General features: G+C 39.5%; 1 protein-coding gene across 4 annotated transcripts in view; it reads left to right on the forward strand.

The window, feature by feature from the left end:
* Nucleotides 1-23,922, forward strand: part of CREB5 (cAMP responsive element binding protein 5) — a 254,559-nt gene that overhangs the window by 64,093 nt on the left and 166,544 nt on the right. For all 4 annotated transcript variants that reach the window (XM_064704540.1, XM_064704538.1, XM_064704542.1 and 1 more), the window contains one exon: nucleotides 19,335-19,507. In XM_064704540.1, the coding sequence (XP_064560610.1) occupies nucleotides 19,335-19,507 (173 nt within the window). The remainder of the gene's footprint in view (nucleotides 1-19,334; nucleotides 19,508-23,922) is intronic.

Raw genomic sequence — 23,922 nt, forward strand, 5'->3', positions numbered from 1 at the left:
TCTTGATAGAAAAATATGCTTTATGTGGATAGGAATATCATTATAAGCCTGGAAAAGTTTTTTTTCTTTCTTTGGAATTCCAGAAAATGACTAACACCCCTTTTGATTTTATGCTATTTATTTATTTGGAAATTTGTTCTCTGATTTTTTTTTCTGTGAGTCTCAGCAAATATTTACAATGTAGTATTTGCGGAAATTTGTTGCCTTGTCATGCAAGCTTGGTGTTCTCCCTTCTCATTAGCTGTAAGTTTGCACCACTATTTCTTACTGAAGGTTAAAAGTTCCCTTTCTAAATAAAAGACATCTGCAAAAGAAACAGCGACAAAAACCATTAAGGTACAAGACTGAAGTTTAATCTGTGGAGCCTGTAAGAGGTGCCAGAGCAGCTTTCAGCAAATCTTAAAAGTCAAAAAAATTGGTGGTTGTTTGAGAAGGTCTCTGAGCTCATTCTCAACAGTGATTACAGTATGTGTGTGTCTGTGAGGCCAGCGTGGCTTCTCCTCCTACATTAAGAGATTCTCACTCCTCCTCCTCTTCCTCCCTCACCCGAGATGTGTGTATGGGTGCTGGTATTTCCTCCCTCTCTGTGGACTTAGCCTAGGGAAATTCAAAGCAGGCACAGAAAGGGAGCTGGCTTTTGGCTTTGTCATTGACATTGAGACATGACACCTAGAGGAAAAGGTAAAAGATACCAAAACTGCACATTGTCTGGGCTTCTATCTGGCAGCTTTTTTTCTTGTCCTAGCCGTACCTTTCCTTCTCCTATCAAGGAAGAAATAAAAAAAAGGTCCCTTGCCAGTCTCTTCTTTTTGTTGGAAGAGTCCTCCCTAATGTTCTAGAGGGGAGAGAAAGAAAGAAGATAAGAAGGTAGGGGTTCCTAAAGGAGGCAAGAAATAAAAGGAAGAAAAGTACCTTTCTTTTTTACTTATATAAAAGATGTATTCCTATCCCAGATCAGACTTGGTGGGGAAAATGGAAAGAAAAATTCACACAGAAAAAGAAGAAAGAAAAGAATATTACTAAGACATGAAGAAAGCTGAGAGAGGCTATCATGAGGCTGTTTAAACGAGAGAGATAGAGTGAAAAATCAGCACTCATATGAAGCAGACATTAAAAAACCAGGTTTTTTTTTTTTAAGAAGTGGGATATCAAAATATTCCTGTGATGTACTTAGCAGAATTGAGGGAGCAGAGGCTGAGGAGTGTGAAAAGTAAAATTTGCTTTTCTCCCCACCATGCCCATCCTGTCCCTTCCACCCCTTCCACCTCCAGTCCAAGGAAATGGAATTAGTTGCTCAGCTTAATATTGAAATGAAATGTCAAGGGATGTGGCTGTACAAGAAAAGAAGAGACATGAAGGTGCTAAGTTGATGTTGGGTATTAGAATAGCTTTTCCCTGAAAAAGTGGAAAGGAAAGTCAGTCTGGACGCTCGTGTTTCTGCTTTCTTTATAGTCTTTTCTAAGATATTCTTTCTCTCATCATACTCCTGTCTTATCTCTGAGATCTCTTTGTATGTCCCTTGGGGAGTATACATCTGTGTAAGGCCTGTTCCTGTAATGACAAACCATGGCTCTTTCCCATTTATGCTTTTTTTTCCCCAGTACAATAAACTCATGCAAATGTAAGTGCCAGCATATATGTTTCAGGAAAACCAGGAAAACTATTACGTGTGTTACACCTCTGCACATAAGTTCTTATTTTGTGGATTATTGTGTGGCTGGAATCTTTTTCAGGTGCACCTCTTATATCCAAATTTCTTTTCTTTGCTTCATCCATCTCAGCCAGTTAAATGTGTATATAACTGATTTTCTGAAATGGGGCCAAAGTCCATGTACTTCAATAGCTCTTAAACATATGGTTAACTTCAAGCATGTGTGCAGGGGTTTGCTGAAGAGAGATAGTTTGCTGAATCAGGACTTCCCAACACCAAGATTTTAAATTGCAAACAATCCTCTATTTTAATGTGTTTTAACTACTGCCTCCCATGGACTAACAAAAGGTAACTATTGTTAGTTGACTCCTGTAGGTGAAGAAAGTTGTACTTGGATAAACAGAAATTTAAGGGTAGACCAAATTTTTCTGACATCCTTCTGTGAGAACTATTTTTTTACTTCTTCCTAATAACTAATTATACGACATGAAAGGGAATAATGATCATAATTTCATGTTATGATTCAAAACTTTTTTTTCTGGGGTAGATAGAAAAGGTCCACTACTTGAAAAAAAAAGACATTTGTTACAGCTTTTCTTTTTTTTTTTTTTCTGTATTTTCTAACTAACTGCGGTACTAAGATGATAATATATGTATGCCATCATTGACCAAATAAATATCAGCCAGCTATCCAGTCTTCTGAACATGTAAATCTATGTAATTTATGGAGAAATAGTTTAAAAAACAATGCAAGTGTGTATATACATAAAAAAACCCCAAACAAACTAAAAAGGCCCAAACCAAATAAAAACAAACAAGCCAAAGCCCACCCCCAACCAAACCAACCCAACTAAATCCCACCCCACAAAAAAACCCCCAAAGAAATAGGAAAAAAAGCAACCAAAAAATGCAGTTGCCTTTGTCCTTCACTTACATTCCTCCATGTCAAGGGATAAATGGGATAGGGCCTGCCTGCCCTGTGTTGTTGTGGTTTTCTCCATCCTGGATCACAGGTAGTGTGGGGTGGAAAGTAGATCCCACAGAGCAAATGCATCTGTTGGAAGGTGCAGGCAAGGAGAAAGAGTCAGTGAGGGAAATGTTCCTTTCAAAATCGTACTTAATATGCTGTTAGTGATGGAGTGCTCAAATTGCCTTCCTGTTGACAGTTGGGTAAGGAATAAAAGCATCTTTTGCTATTGAAGTTGATACACTTAATACATTGTTTTAAAACAAAATGTTCTTCCCTTAGTTTTGTGTTAAGGCGGTAAGACTTTGGGCTTTCTGATTCTTTTCTTCCTACTTTTCAATATTTGTTTCCTCACATTCCATCTTCAAACCAGCTAATCTGTATCCCCTTCTTCTTGAATAGCATTATCCTGACAACAGAGCAGTGAAAAAAACAGAGACTTCTGGACTTCTAACAATGCCACAGGGCCCCAGGAATAGGAATGCCCTGAAAAAAATGTGCTTCCATCCAGCTGCCCTTCATATTGTTGTCTCCCTATCCAATTTACTAGAGAATTTCCCACTGGCTCTTGGCTCATTCCCAAATGAGAATGTAATCTTTTAAAGATTACACTGCATAATGGAGGGACAAGGAGCTCTTTATTAACTGGGGAGTCACTTGCTATTAGGCAAGGGAAGGGGATGGCATGGAGTAGTGTTTTGTGAGCTCTGCTTTCTGCCCCTTCTTGTCTTGTCAGCAACAGGATGGCAGGTTGGGAGTGGGAAACCACTGCAGCTGCAATGTAGAAAAAGAAATAATTGAATGTAGCTTATGAGTATGGCAATTATTTTTATAACATGAGGGATTATGCCATAACTATTATATTGCCAACAAGATTAAATTACTAAGCTAATACCACAACATGTTTTCCAGAAAAATAAAAAAAATAATTCTGCTTAGAGTTCCAGAGTTGATGCATTCAAAGAATATTAGTGCAGTGTGAAAGAGCTGAGCAACCAAGGAACCTGCAGTGTTGTCTGTACAGACACTGTCTGGACTGGGCCCCTGTCACTTCCATGAACTCTGCCAGCTAGACACCCTCACCCTTTCTGGGATGTAAAGTAATGTGGCACTCTGGTAATTTTAAATGCTCCTTCTCCTGTCAAGCAGATAAGCTTCTGCCAGTAATTGTTAATAAAGAAATAATCAGAAGCTACTGCTGCAATGGAAAAATTCTTGAAACTTCACAAAGAGACCAATTTTGCTCATATTGCTCAGTAAACCCACTGAACTGATTGGAAAGCTTAAACTTCAATGTATTTTCATACTGGGCTCTTCTTTTTACTACATACTTTGAAAATGTTGCTCAATACAATGAATATCTGTATGTGAAATAATTTTAGATAATCTCTAGTGTGAAGTCATTTTTGCTGAACATGCAAATTGCTGAAATGCAATATGCATCTTGAGGCAATTTTTTTCTGGAATATGCAGTGTGTTTTTCAATGGTTTTTTAAAAATATTTTTTCGTCTACATGCATAACAAGGTCATAAATGAGAATTTGTCATATAGCTGCTACAGATACAGCCTCGTATAGACTATTCATAATAGGACTATAAGCTAACTTAATTATGCAGGAAGAGCAGTTTCCTTTTGTTCATCAGCTGGAAAATTAGTAGAAAATTTAATTTTGGAGACTTCAGAGATATATCATGTGTTGATCATTATGAGCAAATTAACTAGCTTTATGGAAAAGCCAGTTCTGATTCTGAAGAGAAATGCAGGTTAACAATATAATACTATAAATATTTTTATTACTTTTTATTTGATATGTGATGAATGATACCTCAAGCAGTTGATTTCATTCTTTCTGCATGTGCATTTAAGTCTTTTCATACCATTGTGCTTTATGAAAATACCTGTTGTTGCACAAAGCTATTGGAAACAATTGGGAAGACTGGACATGCATTTGTAAATCAACCTCTTCTTTTTCTGCTGAAGATCTGGAGTTATGGATATCAAATTGAGGTCAAACAGGAGCATGTTACTGTATTATTTTGTCAGGATTAGAAACCTCTGAATGACAGCCTATACCTGATTTTATTATTTTTTTTCCTCCTTTACTTCTGAATGTGTAAACAAAAAAAGAGGCAAATACGGTTTCATGGTGGATATTTTTGTTCTGTAGCAGATACGACCAGTGCAACATGCAAACTGTTTGTCTCAATGACACAAACTCTCGGCTTTTTGACCTTCCTATTCATTTGAGCTTTGAAGAGTCACCTTGGGTAAAAGGTGTTCTCAGTTACCTTCTGGGACTGAGAGCTCTGGGCACTATTAAGAAGGTTTTATTGTAAGCTGGTTTCATAATTTCCTTGTAGTGTCTAACCAGATGAACAAGGTTATACCTCTATTTGATAACTACAAAACATTTTTTAGTCGGGTAAGGGTGTATTTCTATTCCCTTGGCTTGTATCATTTTAGGACCATTGTGTTTCCAGAGAGACATCCTGTATTAGTTTCCTCTGAGGGCTTTTTATTTTTGTCCCTGGTGCATTAGTTCCTAGCTGGTAGAAACAGTTACACAAGAAATCAGCCTGCTTTCTTACATCTCCTATGCCCAGGGCATATTAATAAGTCTTTGGTTGCTGCTTGCTTTTAGAAAGAAGGTCAGCATGGGTTTATTGCACATCTGCCAGTAGTTTGCAAAACGCTGGATCCTCGTAGTGACCTGTGTGCCCACCAGGCAAGTGTTGCCTTCCGCAGACTGTGAGGAGGGAATCATAACCCATGGAAAGGGGCCCAGCAGATGCCTGAGGGCCATACCTCAAGCTGTCACGGGGGTTTCACCAGTTCTTGCCCTTCATTTGCTTTCCTGACCTCTTTGCATCGTGTGTTTAAGCACCTTAAAAGCCAGCCTGTGGCTCAGGGCTTTAACTGCAGGCGGCACTGCAACATGATCTGCTGGAAATTGTAAAGTCAGTGACAGAGATTTGGGTGGACTTCTGTGTGCTCCCTCACTGTTAATAGGTAATAAAATATTAACATTTCATTGTGATGGGGGATTTTTTTTGTGTGATCCTGTGCTTAAACGCCATCAACACACAGGTGTAAAATTATTTCAGTTACAGGAGAAGTACTTGAATACCACCTAGTCAGTGGTGTGTTCAGAAGGTCTGAAAGTAAAATTGGGTGGTTTTCTTCATTTTGTTGGTGTTACAGCATGAGCTAGTTTGAATATAATTTTTTCTTTCTTTTCTACAAATATTCCAGTGGAATTATTTTCAGCGCCAAAGGGAAATTTCTGTAAGACCTTGTCATAGGCCATGTTTTTGCATTTTTCTTGTTTTCCTGCCAATCTGTAACCTCCCTGTCTTTCTAACACTTGGAAAACTTTCTGCATATTTATGTCAGTTTCTGTGTCAGCTGATGTTGAAATAGGTTTCAAAACCACAGCCAGAACTTTTATTTACCCAAATATTTAGCTTTCAGTTTAACCTGACCCTAGACTGAACACGCCTGAGTTAAAGTAGCCCAACAAATCAGCTACTTTCTACCTCCTCTGACATGCAACTGGCTGTGTGGATACTCTTAGCTTGCCCTAAATATTATGAAGGGACGGAAAGAAGCATGTAAAGGTCAATGCTGTGGTTTACTTGAAGGACAGTGGTTTGTTATAAGCTGCTGTGACTCAATTGTTTTTGATACTCTGTTTATCATATCTCAGCTGAAAGATGCTAGGAAAGCTTAGCTAGAAGAGGCAGGTCTCACCAGTTTTTGTTTTCACAAAGAAACGTGGACTATAAACTGCTATGCTACTTGCTTTATGTTTGCAGAAGACTTGTGTTTGGATCCCATCTTCAAGTAACACTGTAGAGCACAAACCTTCTAAATTATGAGACTTATTTTGACATTAAATCTTTTCAGCTGGATGATTTTTTTTGTTGTTGCTTTAAAACAACGGGTATTTTTACAACACATAAGTATAACATAGAAAGTGTTCAGTTCCCTTCGATGATTTTGTTGCTGGATGTAGAGACACAGCACTAGCATCTAGCAAGCAAATACATTCCTGTGGTGTTTTCAAAAGCATATGAGAAACCATATGTTTTCATAGGAAAGCAGCTGTTACCAAGCATATGCTTTCTGAGTAGAGTGACACATTAAAAGGGCAAAGTAGGACCACGGCTTGTCTTCTAAGCTGAATAAAGCTGGCAATAACTGTCTCTTTCAATGTACAGTGGCACTGCATGTAGATATTGCCATGTGGAGTGGTAGCTGGAAGGAGGGAGACAGATTAACGTCCACAGTCTGCAGCTTGGAAGAGACAATATAAATCTCTGTCCTGCTCTGAGCTGTGAATGCCTCTGTAGGAGTTATAGTAACAGACAAATTAGCATAATGTAATTGGCTGGCAAGGTCAGCCCCTCTCCAGGAGCATTAGCAATGTTTACTGTAAGAAGAGACAGACCAAGTATTGTAGGGTAGTACATTGTCTGTTCTTTTTGAAGGAAGAATAATCATTTTGGTCTCCCTACATCACAGACTTCACCATATCTTATTAAAATTCAGACTATCATATTTCTGCCTTAAAGCAAATAATCTAACAGAGAAACAATGTATATTCTCTACTATCACACAAATCTTTATTCTTTATGGTTTTGCTTTGAACCTCCTTGAGTTTACTTTTTTTTTCTCTCTTTCTCTGTTGAATAGTTTTTCTCTGGATGCTAAACTTCCATATGCATCCCTGCCAATACCTAATAAATCGTGTTGAGAGAATTAAAATTTCTAGTCTTATTACATGGGACACAAATAGTAAATCCAGACAAACTTAGCAGCTTTCTTGTTTGGCTCTTTGAAAATAAAAACTCTGAGCAAAATTCTGGGCCAGCTCTAGCAATCCAGACTCACTGGTTCCTGCTTTGCAAACCTTGTCACATCTGTAGGTGAGAAATGTGAGGTGATGTGTTTTGAAGGAGACCTTCCACTGAGTCACAAAGAGCTCTGGGTTTTCAGCCTTTGCTTTTCAAAAATTTGTAGCAAGCATCTGAAATGAGTTCAAGCATTCAGTTACGAAAATGTTTCAGAAATGGCTTTCAGAATATCATACAGGGGTCATATTGCCTTTTCTTATATAACCAACAGGAATGGTGAAGATTGTGATATTCAGTACTGACTGTGTCAGGGAGTTGCCACTGTAGTTTTCCTAGATGACTGGCAGAAAGGCTAAAATATATACAGAATCACCTTCTGAGCACTATCTTACTGGAAAACCTCTTTCCTTTTGCTTAGACGGTGTGGTCCAATGGCTTTCCAGAGCACAGTCCATTGTGTTGTCTTCTGGTGATGAAGAAAAACCAGGTAGCATTTCCTGGAGCCTGCACTAGCTATTTTTTGAGTCTGGTGTATTAAAAATTAAGTTAGGTTGGTTTAAAATGAGCAGTGTTCAAGGTTGAAGGGTAATATTGCTATTCTTTAATGCAGACACCCAGGAGCTAGCTGGCTTGAGAACAGGACTGTGGTGCTATTTGTGCCAGGCTGGAACTCCTGACCCTCTTCTCTGTTCTTCAACTTTCAGCTATCACATTGTTCAGGTTGTAAACATCCCTCTGACAGCCACTTTCTGGGCAAAAGCTGCTGTGTGGAGGAGAGCATTCAGAATTAACAGTTCTCCAAGTGCAGCTAGGCTGTTGCTCAAGGATGCCTGCCTGCCCTGTTTAATTCATGGCTTAGCTGAAACTCCTGCCTGAATCATGTTTTTCCTCCTTGAATGAAGTTATCTATCTGGCTGGTCACACTAGGAGGATCAATTATAGAGGAGGATGAATCAATTTTTTGGTTAGGAAAAGGAGCATCGTGGCTCCTCAGATGCAGTGAGAACTTCACCAAGGCATTTCAGAAGCATGTGGTACTCCAAAGGAATGGTATGTAATTTCCCCAGGATGGCTCCACACCACATTTAATTAGTGTGACTGGAAGCGTGTACATCTGGATCATTGTCTGGCAGCATTATCAAATCTAGTGCAGCTTCTTTGTTTTCCTCTCAATTTCCTTCATTCAGAAAAGAAGCTGAGCCAAACACATCCTGCTTTTACAACTGAGAATTCACCCCCTTCATCACCACCACCACCACCATATACCCTCAGTAAGATTTTTAGCCTGACTCTTCTGAAATGGCTCCTAATTTTTAGTGCCCATATTGGATGTACAGCCAGGAATCCTTTAATTGGATACAATTTTCTGCAGATAATGAGTTCCTCTTTTTTGAAGAATAGATCCTGCAATGTTGTCTGGACTCTCTGGATTTGAGTATGCAGTCTCCTTTACTGATTTACACGACTTTCTCTCATGTTTACAGCTACCAAACAACTGTTTTGTCTCACACTTCTTTTAATGGTATTCATTATATAACTATTTTCTGTATTGGTTGAAGTATCTAGATTATGATTTCTTGTCATTTTTGTGGGTTTGAAATGCATGCTGTTTTAAAGTCCTGTGGAGTTCTCTTACAAAAAAACCTTCTTCTGCTCTCTCACTGCTGTGTTACATTGCCTTCCCAGGTGCATACACTGTGTTTTCTCTAAAATCTATTTCTTTCTCGTCACTTCCAAGCACTGTGTCATTGTTGAAGGTCTTTGTCCTGTTTTACATGTAAGGCAGAAGAATTTGAAATAATTTGATCAAAATCATGCAGTAAATCTGTTCAAGGGTGAGGAAAAGGATGGCTGTGCCGTTTCCAGTCTACCTGACCTGCAGAACACATTTGCTCTGTCCAAGGAGTTATATTTTTGATATTTTCTGCTGTCCCTGTCCTGGGAAGTTGTGTCCAAGCTCCATACCAGCTTGCTTACTTGTTCTTTTTCTCATTAACAACAGCTCTTCTTCCAGAGATATCCATCTGTGTTTAAGACCAAGTCACATGCCTTCATCAGTGGATGGTCAACTCTGTTTCTTGCAGAAGGACCAATATTGGTTTATTGGCTGTTTATTCTCCTAGTTCCAAGCATGTTTATTCTCCTAGTCTTGCTTATTTTTTCCCCTGCCTCTCTGTCACTTGCTGAAACCAAGGCAGGGTTGGACAAGGGCTGCTTCTCCTTAACCAAACTGCTTACCATCTTTCAGGATTCAGGGGACACTTTCTTGTAATCTCTGTTTGTCAGTAGCCCTTGCTGTACTCAGCAGAAGTGAACCTCCTTTAACTGGAAGTGTATCTAACATTTTGCCTTCAGTGTAGACACTCTGTTTGCCTTTCTAAACCTTACCCTTTTTAACTCTTATGGCTACAAAGGTTATTAATTTTTGTCTGAAGGCTTCCAAATTATGTAATTAATTTTATTTAAGTTCTTTCAGTTCAAGATCTAAACTAAACTAGCTCTCCTCTCCCAAAGGATCAACCTAAAATTGATTGAAGTGATTGTGGACCCTGCAAAACTGCATGATTGCCTTTGTGATTACTTCCCAGGAGACCTGGTGCATAAACTTGATCCTGACCTGACATCTCGGTGTTCCTTTTATGATTTTCACTGATCAAGATGATTTTCCTACCAGCACACTTGAAAACCCACTTCACTGGTTAAACCTATGATCTCTCATTATGCTGCAAATGGTTTGTCTGGGTCTTTTTGAGAGCACCATTAACCTTCACTGCTGGACCCTTCCCAGCCTTTTGTTTGAGTGCCCATGCAGTACCAGCCTGCCTGGCCCAACACAGCTGGCACAGTGGCTTGGGGTAACAGAATATTTAGGAGGTGCATTTTATTACCAGGGTAGCAGCATTTCCACTTGACTTCTTAGCAGAAAAGTTAAACCTGCTGGTTTTCTGCTTGAAACTGCCTGAATGGAAAATCACTGGCTGTTTTGTTGCTACCATCCTTGCTCTCTTTACCAACTGCTCCGTCTAAAAAATCTTCTGGTCATTGAGTGCAGTCAACAGCCAGGGCTGTAACTCATGCATGATGCCAATAACTTATGCCAGTGAAATCAATGATGAGAATTTCAAAGAAGCTTTAAATAAAATACAACAAATTTAGATGCCAAAGTGCTGTCTCTGTGAATTTGCTATTAACAGATTATAAATGGTTTGCATAATGTTGAAAAGCCTAGTGCCTTCAGTTAGCAGTATCAAAGGCTTGTTTAAAGCAATTCCTGGAGGAGTGCCGCCCTCCCCCTCCCAGCTTTCTGTTTCATGATGGATAAAAACAAAACTTTTTAGAATAAAGAAAGGAAGGCCAGGTTTTCAACTACCCTCTGACTGGCCTCCAGATCTGGCAGCTGCTTTTGGATGTCTAATTGCTTGTCCTGCAGAAGTTGACATACACCTACTTTGAGAAGGTTTTTTGAGTACCCACTTAGTATGTGCACTCTAATTTACAGAAATGAAATGATAGTGCTGGAAAAAACTCAAACAGAGCTTATAATTCTGTTTCTTTTACTTTTTATCTATTTATTTAAACTTTTCTGGTCTTCTCAATTCATAGATAAGCACTAGCTGCAAGGAAACAGTGCAAAGTAAAGGACACTGAACTGGGAGAAAAGAGCCCTTGCATTGAGTCCTGACATTTGGCTGAACAATTCACTTTCTCTTTTTCTTCTTTCCTCTTTCCTTGTTTTGTCTCTGGTCTCTGAGGCTTGTGGACAAGTGCTGTCCCTCAATGTGTCTATATAGGTTTTACCACAGTAAGGCCTTGATTTCAACTAAGGCCTTTAGGAATTGCACCTAGTAAGTATCCTAGCAAATTTCTTTTCTTGTTCTCATGTTTCTTAGCAGCCCTTCTCCATTTGAAATGCATGGCAAGCTCCCTTGTTTAGAGCAATATAATGGGACCATAATTCTGTCCCTGAGATAATATTACAGATATAAGTCAGTTTTGCCTTAGACAAAGTTCTATGGAGAATGTATTTTCTTATAAACATGCTTTTTATAAAAGGGTTTGTTGTTTTGTGTTTATTGGTGTTCCATCTGCTCTAGAGAATACATTTGAGAAAAACTAGCTCCAGCATGGCATATAATGTTTCATTAGCAGGCATAACCTTGTTTATTTGCTTTTTAAAATTGTATTTAGAAAAGGAAATCAGTTTGCACCATTGACATGCTGCCAGGTTCCTGTTTATAAATGTCACAATAGGCAACTTAGAAGAAATGAAATAGTCGGTTTATGGCTTTTGCATAAGGAATGAGAGAACTGGGTAGAGCCAGGCAGCCAGTTGTGCTCCCCCTGTTTTTTAGCCTCCCAATTAGCAGGAGTTAATGCGGTGTTAGCAGTGCAAAACACCCTGAGTGACCCAAACTGGGCTTTGCACACTTAGTGTTACTGATCTTCAGCTGAACAGAAGAACCTCTTTGTGCTATGTTGCCTTAGTGGCTATATTGGACAAGTAATTGTGCATGAAACAAGCAACCCTGAGGAAAAATGGGAAATATCTGTAGGAAACTTCAAGACATAAGCATGCAATCTGATGTCATCTTTTCCCATGGAGAAGCTATTTCCTTTCAAACTCTGGTGAAACCAATCTTCCAAAGTTTCCTTCTCCTTTAAAATATGTTCCTTTACATCACTTTTTTTGACTTTGCTCTAGTAAATGGTTTATCATGGGTACCTCTGGTATACACCATATATTACTTACTGTGTGTGTGTAAAGAAGGCTTCATGTGTTGCAAGCATAGTCTGGACAGACATGCTGTAAAGGGCACGAGGAGGGTAGTGGGGGAAGAGGGGAGGGAATTGTGGAAGACAAGGGTCATCTTTCAGCATTCATTTCTACTGATAATTAGAGGGCACCACTGAATGACTGTAATTGGATCATGTCAAAAAAATTAAGATAAAAGACCAAAAATTCTAAGCATCCTGCATTTTATTCACAGTATCAGAGGAGTCACAGCTATCAGAGCAGCCAAAGTGGAGGACAGGCATGGAGGCTTCTCTTGCCCGTGGAAGGAGTGCATGGGCATTTCCCTGAGAAGGTGCCAGGAAGGGACTGAGGAGGTGACAGTGCTCCCTGGGTGCCCCAGGGGCAGAGGCACTGTGGGGGCAGCCAGAGCTTGGCCTGCAGCACCAGCAGCATTACAGAGATTTTGTGCAGGGCTGTCACCCTTCAGGCAGCGGCCTTAAGAGGATTAGTAGCGCTTAAATGGGCCCTTTGGACTTTGAGTTACAGTGGTGACTGCTAGAGCCTTGAGATGGCTTATACCTGGCTTAGCACTTCATATGTCTGTCCTGTGTCCTGTGCCATGCTGCTTAGCAGTGCTGTGCACTTTGCTGGAGATTAGCAGATGAGGTTTGCATCACTCAGTGTATCTCAAAAAGCCTTTCTGATAACATATGAGCAGCTATTGAAAGAAAACAGGATAAAAGATTATTTATGGTTTTTCTTTTTTGTTTTGTTTTGTACCCTCTTCAGGAGCAACCAGCATGTCTATGCTTAAGACATCCTAACTTAAAACAACAAGGAAGTTTCCCTGCATGTTCCAACACAGATATTTAGGATAAAATTTTGCAAAACTCCTGCCAGCCCCAGTTCACAAGTCTGATCTATTAATTAACAGTAGTTGTCTAAAGCTCAAAAAACTGAAGGCATTTTGAAAAAAGGGCAAGGGTTACTGAAGTTCAGAGATACCTTTAGAAATGTTATCTTTTTTGGTCAATAAATTCTGGTCACGGTGCTCCAGTGCCGGGTTTGGGTGGCAGTTCACTCTGGTCTGCGAGCTGCTGGTGGTCGCAAAGCTGTGCTAAGTCATCTGCATCTGGTCTGTGGAACCATCTTGCCTTAATTACACAATTTATGATAAGAGCACAGACTGCTCTGTGTGAAATTCAGAGGGTTGACAGAGGTCTATGATCCAAAAAATTGGAAACCAGTGGCTGAGACTGATAAGTACAGATTCAAAGCTTTATGATTTCAGTGAGAGCAATGTTTCCCTTCTTTCCCCATCTGCCTATCATTACTTGTCATTCTTGAGTAAGGAGTTTAATTTTTCTTTACGTTTTTACCCCTTTGGAGATCAGGTTGATAACATTTGACTGAGCAGCCGTGCCTGGGGTTCAAGAAGTCAGATATACCCACACTGCTCCTGGCCTTTCAGTCTCCAGTGTGGTGTGGATAGCTGGCTGCCTCCAGTTTAGGGGGAGACTCTGGATGGGGGCCTTGGGGGCAGGGAAGAGTCTTTCCCCATTCTGGGATATATCATGCCTGCTGTTTCTTGTAATGTGCCATTTTTATCAGGTAGCTGCTAAGTGAGCATTTGCCTTTCTTTAAAATGTTTTGAGGAATAGATCCTTTGGCATGAGTTCTGTATTTTTATGTGTCAGCCTCACTCAGTGACTTCATACCTCTTGCTAAGTAGGGGAGTTAAATGGATTTTAGCAGTCTGCAATAAGATCTTCATAGTGCTTTGTCCTTATGCTTAATGTTACTACACAGCATTTTCCAGCAGTTTCTTTCTGTGTCCTTTTTTTTTCTGGTTTAGTGCTTTTCCTAATTCAAAGCTCTACAGATGTTGCAGTTTAAAAAAAAAGAGTAAAAGGTATTGCATTTCAGTCTCCACCAAGTTTACACTTACCCATTTCTTGCATACTGGAACTTTTTTTTTCTTTTTTCTTTTTTTAATTTAAATCTTGATAGTAGGCTTTCTTTTTCCTGTAAACCTTCAATTGCATTAGTAACATAATTCATTTTTTATCTCTGATTTCTTCCCTAGTTCCTCATCTGTGTTTACTGGCCCTGAGTGGGCAGCAAGCTTTGTTCTGTGCTTATGGGAGTTTAGACTTTGTGTGCCAGTCACAGATTAAACAGTTGTGATGGGCTGGTGTGAGGGTGTTTTCCTTCCACTCTGACCTGAGTCAAGAGAAAATAAATGAATTGATGCTGCTGCTGGGGACACTTGCTAACTTTTGTTTTGAAATTATCTTTTTTTGCTGTCAGGAGAGAATTCATAGAGACTCAGTAATTTTGGTGGAGATTATGCATGATGAAAATAATTTTGAAGCTTGCTTTTATTTGCCACATTTAATGTATCGTTTTTTTACAACAATGTCTTTCGAGTTTTTAAGCCAGCAGGTCCTTTGGTTGTGTAAGCAATATGTGCAGTGAGTGAGTGTGTCACTGGAGGTTTCCACTCATGTGGCTTTTATATATTATGAAGTTAGGATCTCAGTAAACAGGCAAGACATGACTGTACACTTCTTAAAAGTGCACATGAAGCTGCCATTTAAATGTGTATTGTCTTAGATTATTTTTCCTTGTTAAAATACATTCATTGAGAGGAAAGCCTGTATAAATTCTAAAGTACTGTTGTATATTTGATTTTTCGCTATATTTTTTTAAAGTTGATGCCTTTTTCTTGAACTATGTGAAAATGTTTTAAGTTGTTGTGCAGGAAAATATGGACAGATGATATTTTGCATAAAACAAAAGTGTGCAAAAAGTTGTTTTGTTTGTGTTTAAATTAACTGCATTTTTTTCTGTTTTTAATGGAAAATACCTTCTGATTTGAGAATTTATATAACAGTCAGTCTGCAAAATATCTTTACATACAAATAGTTGTAGGTTACACCTCTACTGATCTAAAAGCTTACACAGTACAATCCAGAACAGTCTGCAGTTCATGTAAAACTGGTATTTGCAATTCTTGGTAAGCCTCACAGTTAAAAAATAAGAGTAGGAAAATAAAAACAGACTTTGGTTCAGAAACTAGATCTTATAGTTTAAAACCACAGACAAACCCTGAAACTCAGAATATTACAGTAGATTGTGAAGGATGGATCAGTTCTCTTCATCCTTTGAGTTCAGTAGATGGTGGTTGATGTGCGGTGGTGCTGTGTGAAATGGATGAGTGTTTCTCTGGAAGAACCAGGGTTTGGGGGAATTGGTGACTGTCTGGGTGTATTTTGCCTGTGTTTGTGTAGCTGTCATTGCTCTGCTGTGCTTGCCAACAGGGTGTGTGTTCTTGTGGAGTGATGTGTAATCCTCTCCACCAGAACATGGAAGCATGACTTCAAGAAGTTTTTAGCCTTTAGAAAAAAAGAAGTGTGTTGTCTATCCAAACTTAAATGGTTGCATGTGGGAGAAAAATGCTCAAATGTTTTCTTCAAAGTCTGAAGCTAAAATGGGCCATGAAGTGTAACTGGGGAGAAGTTAATATGATGATGATCTGCATGCTTTCTTCTTGCATCTGGAAAGGTTGAAAATGAACACGTTGATTTAAAAATGGTTTGTGAATATGGTTTGTTGGTTTCGGGTTTATTTGTTTGAATGTTAAATACTGATGGAGAGTACTGCATGAGCACATGGGTGAGGGGAGAATTTCTATAAAAGCTCCTCAGTGTTATAATTCTATTTTCTGCTTCCTTGGGAGTGACTGGAAACTTCAGTGAGGATGCAACTTAGTCCTAAAGGACATAAATTCCTCTTCATATATTGTATCTTAATTAAATTCACAAAATGAATCTTAAGAGCATGTCTTTTGTGTCTCTGCAGCTCCTGACATATGGGTGGCCTGCTCCCTGTGTGAACACTTAGGTTCAGTTTAATAAAATAGATAATAATGATATGCTCATATGCCTTCTTCCAATGCTTAAGCACAGTAGAGAAGATAGCTGAGAAAACTCCAAGTGTATGTGTCGGTGTCATACTCTCTCAGAGCATGGATGGGAATGTTAAAAGCAGTGGGAGATCTCAGTCTGTGTCATTGCTCGTGTGGACTTCTCCAAGCTGGAATGCTGGGAGCTCCACACCTACTATCAAATAATCTTTACCATGGGCCTAAGAGCCGGAGGATAATGATTAGGGGACTCAAAGGAGATGTTGTTCACAGATGCCTGATAGAAGAACATGAAGAACTCCTTAAAAGTAGAGCTAGAAGCAACTTAACCAAACAACAATTCAATATATGAAGCAGAGGTCTCAGTTTCAGTCAATGTTGCTGAATTTTTCTTCTTTCTATAAGAGCCCAAAGTCAAGTCTGCAAGGAGCTTGTTAATGTCCCATCCAGATCCAGAACCAGATGCAGAGCCTACACAGCAAAACCATTTTGAGAGGTCTGAAGACTGGCTGCATCACACATGCAATGAGCCTAGCCTTGCTGTGCTGGTGGTATAGAGTCATTCTGCATGTCATGATGCACACAGTGAGATCAGCTGGGCTTAGTGTCAGATCTGCTGTGCAGTACCTTCCCGCCGCCTTTCGGAGCACGCTTACTGTCCCCAAAGTATGAGCTTCCTTGGACCTCTCTGTAGATTCACAAGCATCTCACTGATGCAAGTTATTCTGAGATTGCCAAATCCTTTTCTTATGAATGTTAGAGTCATGCTGAGTTTGACATTTTGTTGGGAAACCTTAGGCTTTTACTTGGCAGCGTGGTATAAGCTTGCCCAAAATCAGTGCTTGTATTACTGAGAAGAATAGACATCTAAAAGCATTGACAGGCTTTCACTCTGCTTTTTCTTTCCATGCATCACATACTCAACCTACTTTTTGAAAAGATGTAGCTTACTGGAAATTGATGAAATTTTGAAACATTGTTGGAAGTTTATGCGTTTAAGATAACGACATTTTCTTATGGGCAAACAAAATTTTCCATATCCATCATAATTAATCTGTTTGTACCTTAGAGAGCTCTGTAATTATAGGAGAAAATTGACAAAGAAAGAAAAGAGAAAGGAAATATCTAATTTAGGAGCACAGGAATCTCATATTAAATCTTTAAGTTCTGCCCTGCCATAGTACAACAAAGTCCAGTAAAACTCTGGGCAAGTGCCAGGGTACCAGTTGTCTAAGGCTTGTGATAGATTTCCATCCTGTCCATTCCCAGGCCTTGCAGATTCATGGCACCATACATGGTTCCTTTAGAGATCATTTTAGGAAGAAATAGCATTAAAATATTGACTGTACATGGATAGATAGTAGATCTGGTTTTGCAAAATCTGGTCATGATAAAAAAAACAGGCTTTGAATCCTGAACTAGATTTGGCCATATATATATTATTATTATTATTATTATTTGGCCATATATATTCTTAAAACTGAACAGGCTTTTCATCAGAAACCAGTAATGTGTTGAAGAAGTGACATTTTAATAGGAATGTGGTAGATGAGGGAGAACTTCTTTTGGAGAAGTGTTCATATGTCCAAGATTATTGCCTGATGGTCATGACATTCTTCTGTGCTATGAAATGTTACAGTTAAAGTCCTTGGTCTGGCTTCCTCTTGCAATTCATGCTCCTTAGCAAATACTTACATGAATAAGGAGCTTCTAGACCTGATCCATAATGTGTATTTACCGTAAGAGGAACTCAAAGCTGGGTCCTCTTCACTCCAGGTGAGGTGGTGTGACCATTCAACTGTAGGCAGCACCTCTGCCTCTTTATGCATTAATGAAGACTGGAACAACTCCTGTAAAAGAAACAGAGATCCCTGTGTCCACACTGTTCTGGGAAATCACATGAAATACATAACATTGGGAGATAAGGGGATAACAGCTAATGCCTTCAGTTGAGGTCCTCTAATTATTTGCTCTCTTTTTCCAGGAGGTGTAGTTCTTTATTTGGCCCATAATACAATCTTTCTTTAGGTCTGGGATTCAACATGTTGCGTGCCTCTTCTATTTTCCACATTTGATCAGAGCTCCGAGTTTCCTTTCCCACCAGCTTTATCTACCAATATTTTTCAGTGGTTGTATATGTTTCCTAGACAAATTGACTCATAAATTGTAATTTTGAATGAAATAGAACTTTGTTTTTTAATCCTGAGTATTGCAGTGGTTAGGAAGGTACTTTGTGTGAGTCTTAGTGGCAGTGTGTGTATAAGGGGTTTTTGTTCCCGTTTTCCTCAGCCTAGCATGAGGTGACAATGGAAAGTTTCTTTTCCTCTTGCTGCTAACAATTCACACGTTGATGCCTGATAGGGAAAATGATGCTCTCAAGGTTACCATATTTTTCATGTGTATACACTGTGGCTTATCTCTGGCTTGAGAGTTTTGTTTGTTTTCAAACGCAGGCCAAGTCAAACCCTGCGGTTTAACAGCAGTGTGTGTTGTGTGTACAGGCATAACAGCAGAGAAGTCTTATTCCATGGCTCCTTCCTTAGCAGTATCCTGGTCCCTTGCTGGTTGTTTGCTCTGTGGATATGAGTTATCTGTGAACTTCTGGGTTTTTTTTGTTTTTAAGAATTTTTTAGGAGCTCTGAGTTACCTGAAGCAAAGGTTATATGTGCTGAAATACAATGCTGTTCTAAGCCTCTGGTATATTTTTGCTCTACAAAATCTATGGAGGCCAATAGAAGTGGCTGTTTTATGATGTGCTGTGTACTGTTTGTTAGTTTGGAGCTATAAAACTTGATTTGCTTGTCAGTCTAAGCAGAGACAGTACACAGTAAACAGCCCGTGCACTAAATCAAGGTGTCATGTGCTCATATCATGTTTGGTTAGGAGAAATATGTGCTAAATATCCCCATTATATATCACAAGACAGAATCACAGAAGAACCTATGGGTATTTTTACCCAACCTGTGAGTATTTTTCCACCTGTGAAAGTAAATATTTATTTTTCATTTCTTTATTGTTGTTGGTTATAACAAGATGTATGGACTTGGGATTTAGCAGGAGTCAGTAACTTTTCATGTCATTGATACTTTCAGATTCCTAATAGAATTCCTGTAGAACAGAAAACCAAGATAACACATCTATTTATTTATTTATTTTCATTTTCTTCCACCATCTCCCATTTCCCTTCTTCTCACAGAATATCTCCATGCATAACACAGTTGGAGGAGCAATGGCAGGGCCTGGGTCCCACCAGCTGACAAACACAAGGATGCCAAACCACGACACCAGCGTTGTGATTCAGCAAGCCATGCCGTCTCCACAGTCCAGTTCCGTCATTACGCAAGCGCCTTCCACAAATCGGCAGATTGGGTGAGCCCATTTCCACTTTCTCGCTTCTCCGGTTCTCTGGCTCCTGCCTGTAGGAGCAGATGCTGTCCTCATGCTTCTTAAGATCCAGCTGCAGGCAGGCCCAGATGTTGTTCTGGTAGTTTTTGAGGTTACAGAGTTTGTACTTGACCCTGCAGCACATGTTGCAGACTGTGGGGAATGGCCAGGTTACTCCAGATATGGCACACTGGTTCAAAAAGGACAGAATGCTCTACTTACTGGGAAGTCCTGATTTCTGCTGCCAGTTTTGTTTTTTTTTTAATCTTCTTATGATCATAGTGCATGTTTTTCCTATAACTGCTTTGGGAAGAAAGACAAAGTGTTTGTGAAGCTGATCCTTTGACTTCCTTCAGTGGGAATTCTGGGTTTTCTATGGGTTCGAGCTATTTCCTATGAGGAATGAGGAATACTGGAAGACAAAAAGGCCATCAAGATAAATAGAGTTTTGCACAGTGTAAATAGCTGCTCAATTTGTGATATTTATTACCATAAATTGACAGTATGGATGCTTATTGTATTAGCTTGAATGCCAATTGAGTGCTAATGCCTGGAGAACTGTATGAACAAAACCACCCTAGTTTAGTATATGTTTACACCTGGTTACTTCCAGTAAGTATGAGATCCTCATAAGTCACAATAACATGTTTTTAACTGTACAGAAACTGCCCTGATGGCTTGAGGGTACAGTTTTTCATCACACAGCTCTGAGAATTTGGGAGTTGTGTTATACATGAAAATGTATCAATAAAAAGATATATTAGTGGACTAAGAAAGAAGCAGCAGTATAGATTCATTATCTGTCAATTGTAATTTGATCACATAAATTAGTGATATCTGCAAAAGCAATCACTGTCCTCAGTCATTATCTAAATAACTATCAACATTAAGTCTTTTCAAAGTAAAATCATGAAGTGAAATCCTGGCATTGAAAACTGAAATTCTAGTTATTCTTGGATTTTCTTTCAAGATTTTTGGTGTAGGGACAGGCTGTGTATCTCCCATGGTAGCTGGAATGGCCCATGGTACTGAGCTCTGGGCTACCCAGCTGTACAGAGAACACAGATTCCATCTGCTGCCCCAGTTTTGTGTTCCTGGCCAAGCTCCTCTATTTTCCTTTTTACTACCATTTCAGTATTTGGTTCTTAATACATTAATCTGGTATGATGGGTCACGTAAAGCTATTTGATAGATGTGCCATTTGTGTATGCTACCTCTTGTCAAAACACAGTGTTCACTGAGATTTCACATGCAATACCATTTGCCTGTGAATCCAGCAAAGCTGTTGTCTTATATATGTCCCATTCTGTTCAAAGAGAGGGGCTGGGAGAGAGGGAGGGAGGAAGAAACAGTTTCTTTTTCAATTTTAGAAAGAAAAACATTAACTAATGCCATTATTTGTGTTAAGGATGATTAAGCTCCTGTTCAAATTGTGACTTAATAGGTCTAGTGGTAATTATGATCCTAATTAAAAGCATAAAAAAACCCCAAACAACTTTTAATACTCAGTGGTGAGGTGTTTTATGTAAGACTCTACTTGGCTTCCAAACAATTGTTTCTATATAATGAGAAAAAAACTGCATGTGGTTTTGCAAGACCCTGTCAGTCAGGTTTTAGGTTTGTGTTGGTTCAGCGCCATGGTGATTAGAATCTCCAAAGTTGGTGGGGTTGAGGATAAAAAGGCCTTTTCCTAGTCAGTGGTGTGTCTCACTTGGGAAACTTTGCCGTGACATATCTTAATTCTTCCCTGTGACTGAATCACACAAATGTTTCCTAAGTCTGAGTCTAAAGCTGCTTTATTGGGAGGCGATTGTCAGCATTTTAGTCTCTGTGTGAGCTGGTGTGTGAATGAGACTTATGGTGTGACCTCCAATATACTCTGTTCCCCATTCTTCCCTCTTCCTAGGAGGTTTTGGTTTTTGTTCATGGTGTGTCCTAGGAGATAATTGCTGTATTTTCAACTTCCTCTACTTGCCTAAGTCTTGAGCATCCTTGTTTATCTTCTGTTCCTTCAGTCTTTTCCCTGCGGTGTCTGTTTTACTTATTCAGAGAACATATCTTGTCATTTCCATTTATCTTCATCTTATCCTTCTAAATGTGCTAAGAATTATATCCAAAACTCATTCATGAGGAATACAAACTGGACAACTGAAAAAAAAATCAGATTAATACAGAAAATATTTGAGGTCTTCAAAGTTTGGTCGTTTTGATTTAGCCTTGCAAAGTTGAGGTTGTTTAGCTATTTAACCAGCCCAAATGCTGAGGTCCTCAAATCAGTGGGTTTTGTTTGAGTTTCCCTTTTTTAGAAATCATCTGAATTTGCCCCAAAGGGTAGATGAGTCTTTACCATGAAGAATTGTGCCAGGCAAAATGCCTTTTAATGAGCAATAAAACCAGCAGAGAGAAACTGGGTAAAACTCTCACTGAGTTCTGTAAGAGCAGGATCAAGCCCTGAAGGTTATAGAACCATCTTGTAGCAATATTCTGATTTTTATCACAACCACAAATATTTTAGTGTCAGACTATGGCCAAGCCACCTGCAAATGTTTATGATGGCCTTGCTCCAATGAAAACAGGGAACAGCAATGAAAGTCTTCATTTAGCCCCTGTTTGCAGGCTGTGCTCTAGTAACAGAGAATGGGACCCACCTGTGCCCGCACACAGCTCGTTTCATGGTGAGGAGTGGGCGAGTTTGTAGCAGCTGATGTTCCCAAGGGATGTAATTTTTCCTGACTTTCATTTCTCCTTCTCTTTCTTCTCCCTCTCCCTCTAACTTTCTCCCTCTCTCCCTCCCTACTTCCCTCCCTCTGTGCCTCTCTTTTTTTCCTGTCCCCTGCTCTGGGGGCTTGCACATAAAATGAGATATTGACACAAGGCATGGGAAAGCGTGACAGAATGTGCATTGTTGGGCAAGCCTTACTGGCACAATGCATATCCACACATTGTTTCAGGTATTAAGCTTCAGCTACTACTGAACAGGCACCCAGCCAGATTAATCAGATAAAAGGAAGAGCATGAAGGTTATTAACTTAAAAAATAAGACAGGGTGCAGCCCCACTTTCCTCCCACCATGTTCCTTTTGTTGAGAACAAACAGCAACATTAGCATTACAGCAAGCTGGCAGGCTGGTATAAAGGTCCCTGATAGTATTTATGTGGTGAGGCAGTCTCTAACCTCCTTGCCATCCCTCCTCCCTCCCCGCCAAGCCTTCAGCATGTGGGAGGAATGCTGGAACTAGTAACTACTTGTGCTGATGAAAAATCAGTTGAGGAACACTTAGCAGTGAAGGGTGTCTTTGGCTGATTAATGGCACATCATTTCTAGATAAGATACATGGAGGAAAAGCAGTATGGCATATGGAGGAGGGCAAGAAAAAAATGATATAAGACATGCATTTGTCAAAGGTATAGAAAAGCAGATAAGCTGAATCAGCTCAAGATATGAGACTCTGAACTAGGCTGTACAATAGCAGTGCTTGTCTTCTTTTTAAAATAACTCAATTTTTTCTGTCACTGAATATACAGCAGTGTGTAAGAGAGTTCTGGGCAGACAAATTGGTGACAACATGGCTTGGTGGTTGTTCTATCTGGACACATCTTTTGCTAAGAAAGATGTGTTTTTCAGGCTATCAATTGCAACCCAACAGCATTCATGGGGAAGGTAACTTGCTTTCAAGGTAGTTTTTCAAGCTAGTAGTGGACATAAATATATGCAGTGGACATAAATAGTATTTATTCCAGCTATTCCAACTCTCTAGTACAGCTCTGCAGCTGATAAAGAACATGGGAGTTTGGAGGATTGTCACAGATGCACCAAGTTGTTAACATTGTAGTAAATGGAGAGTGAGAGTGAGTCCAGTTTCAGTGAACTCAGGCTCCAAAGTGGACATACAACACTAACCATGTGATGTAGATTATCTGTTTTTAAAGTGTTTTAGAGCATTTTAATTGAGATAAGATGGTCTTCTGGCACAGCATCAAAAGGGAAAAATTGCAACCACATTTGGTGAAATGCAAGCAGGTAGGAGAAAGCAACAAAGGGGGTTTGGAAGATGCTTCTGGTGCCTTGATGTTGTGAAGAATCATGGTACCAGTGGGAGAACAGCCTTTCAGTCCCCACATGCAGCATTCATTTTAACACTAATGCATTGCCTTACTGTTCCTCTGTCTTTCCTCTCATGGCACCACCTGTGTCTCTCTGGTTCCAGTTTATCGTCTCTTCATGGGTTTGAAGGCTTTTCAAACAAAAGGGCATGGGAAATGGAATAGTCAAAAAATTGACTACTCCATGCATGTAGTGGGGCTAACAAAGGTTTGGTCATTTGGAAAATGAAAAACAAAACAACTTCTCAGTCTTAACTAGAGGGTCTCAGATGGCAGAAGGACAGATTGTCTCTGTGG

Source organism: Zonotrichia leucophrys, chromosome 2 (assembly GCF_028769735.1).
Source record: "Zonotrichia leucophrys gambelii isolate GWCS_2022_RI chromosome 2, RI_Zleu_2.0, whole genome shotgun sequence".
NCBI lineage: Eukaryota > Metazoa > Chordata > Aves > Passeriformes > Passerellidae > Zonotrichia > Zonotrichia leucophrys.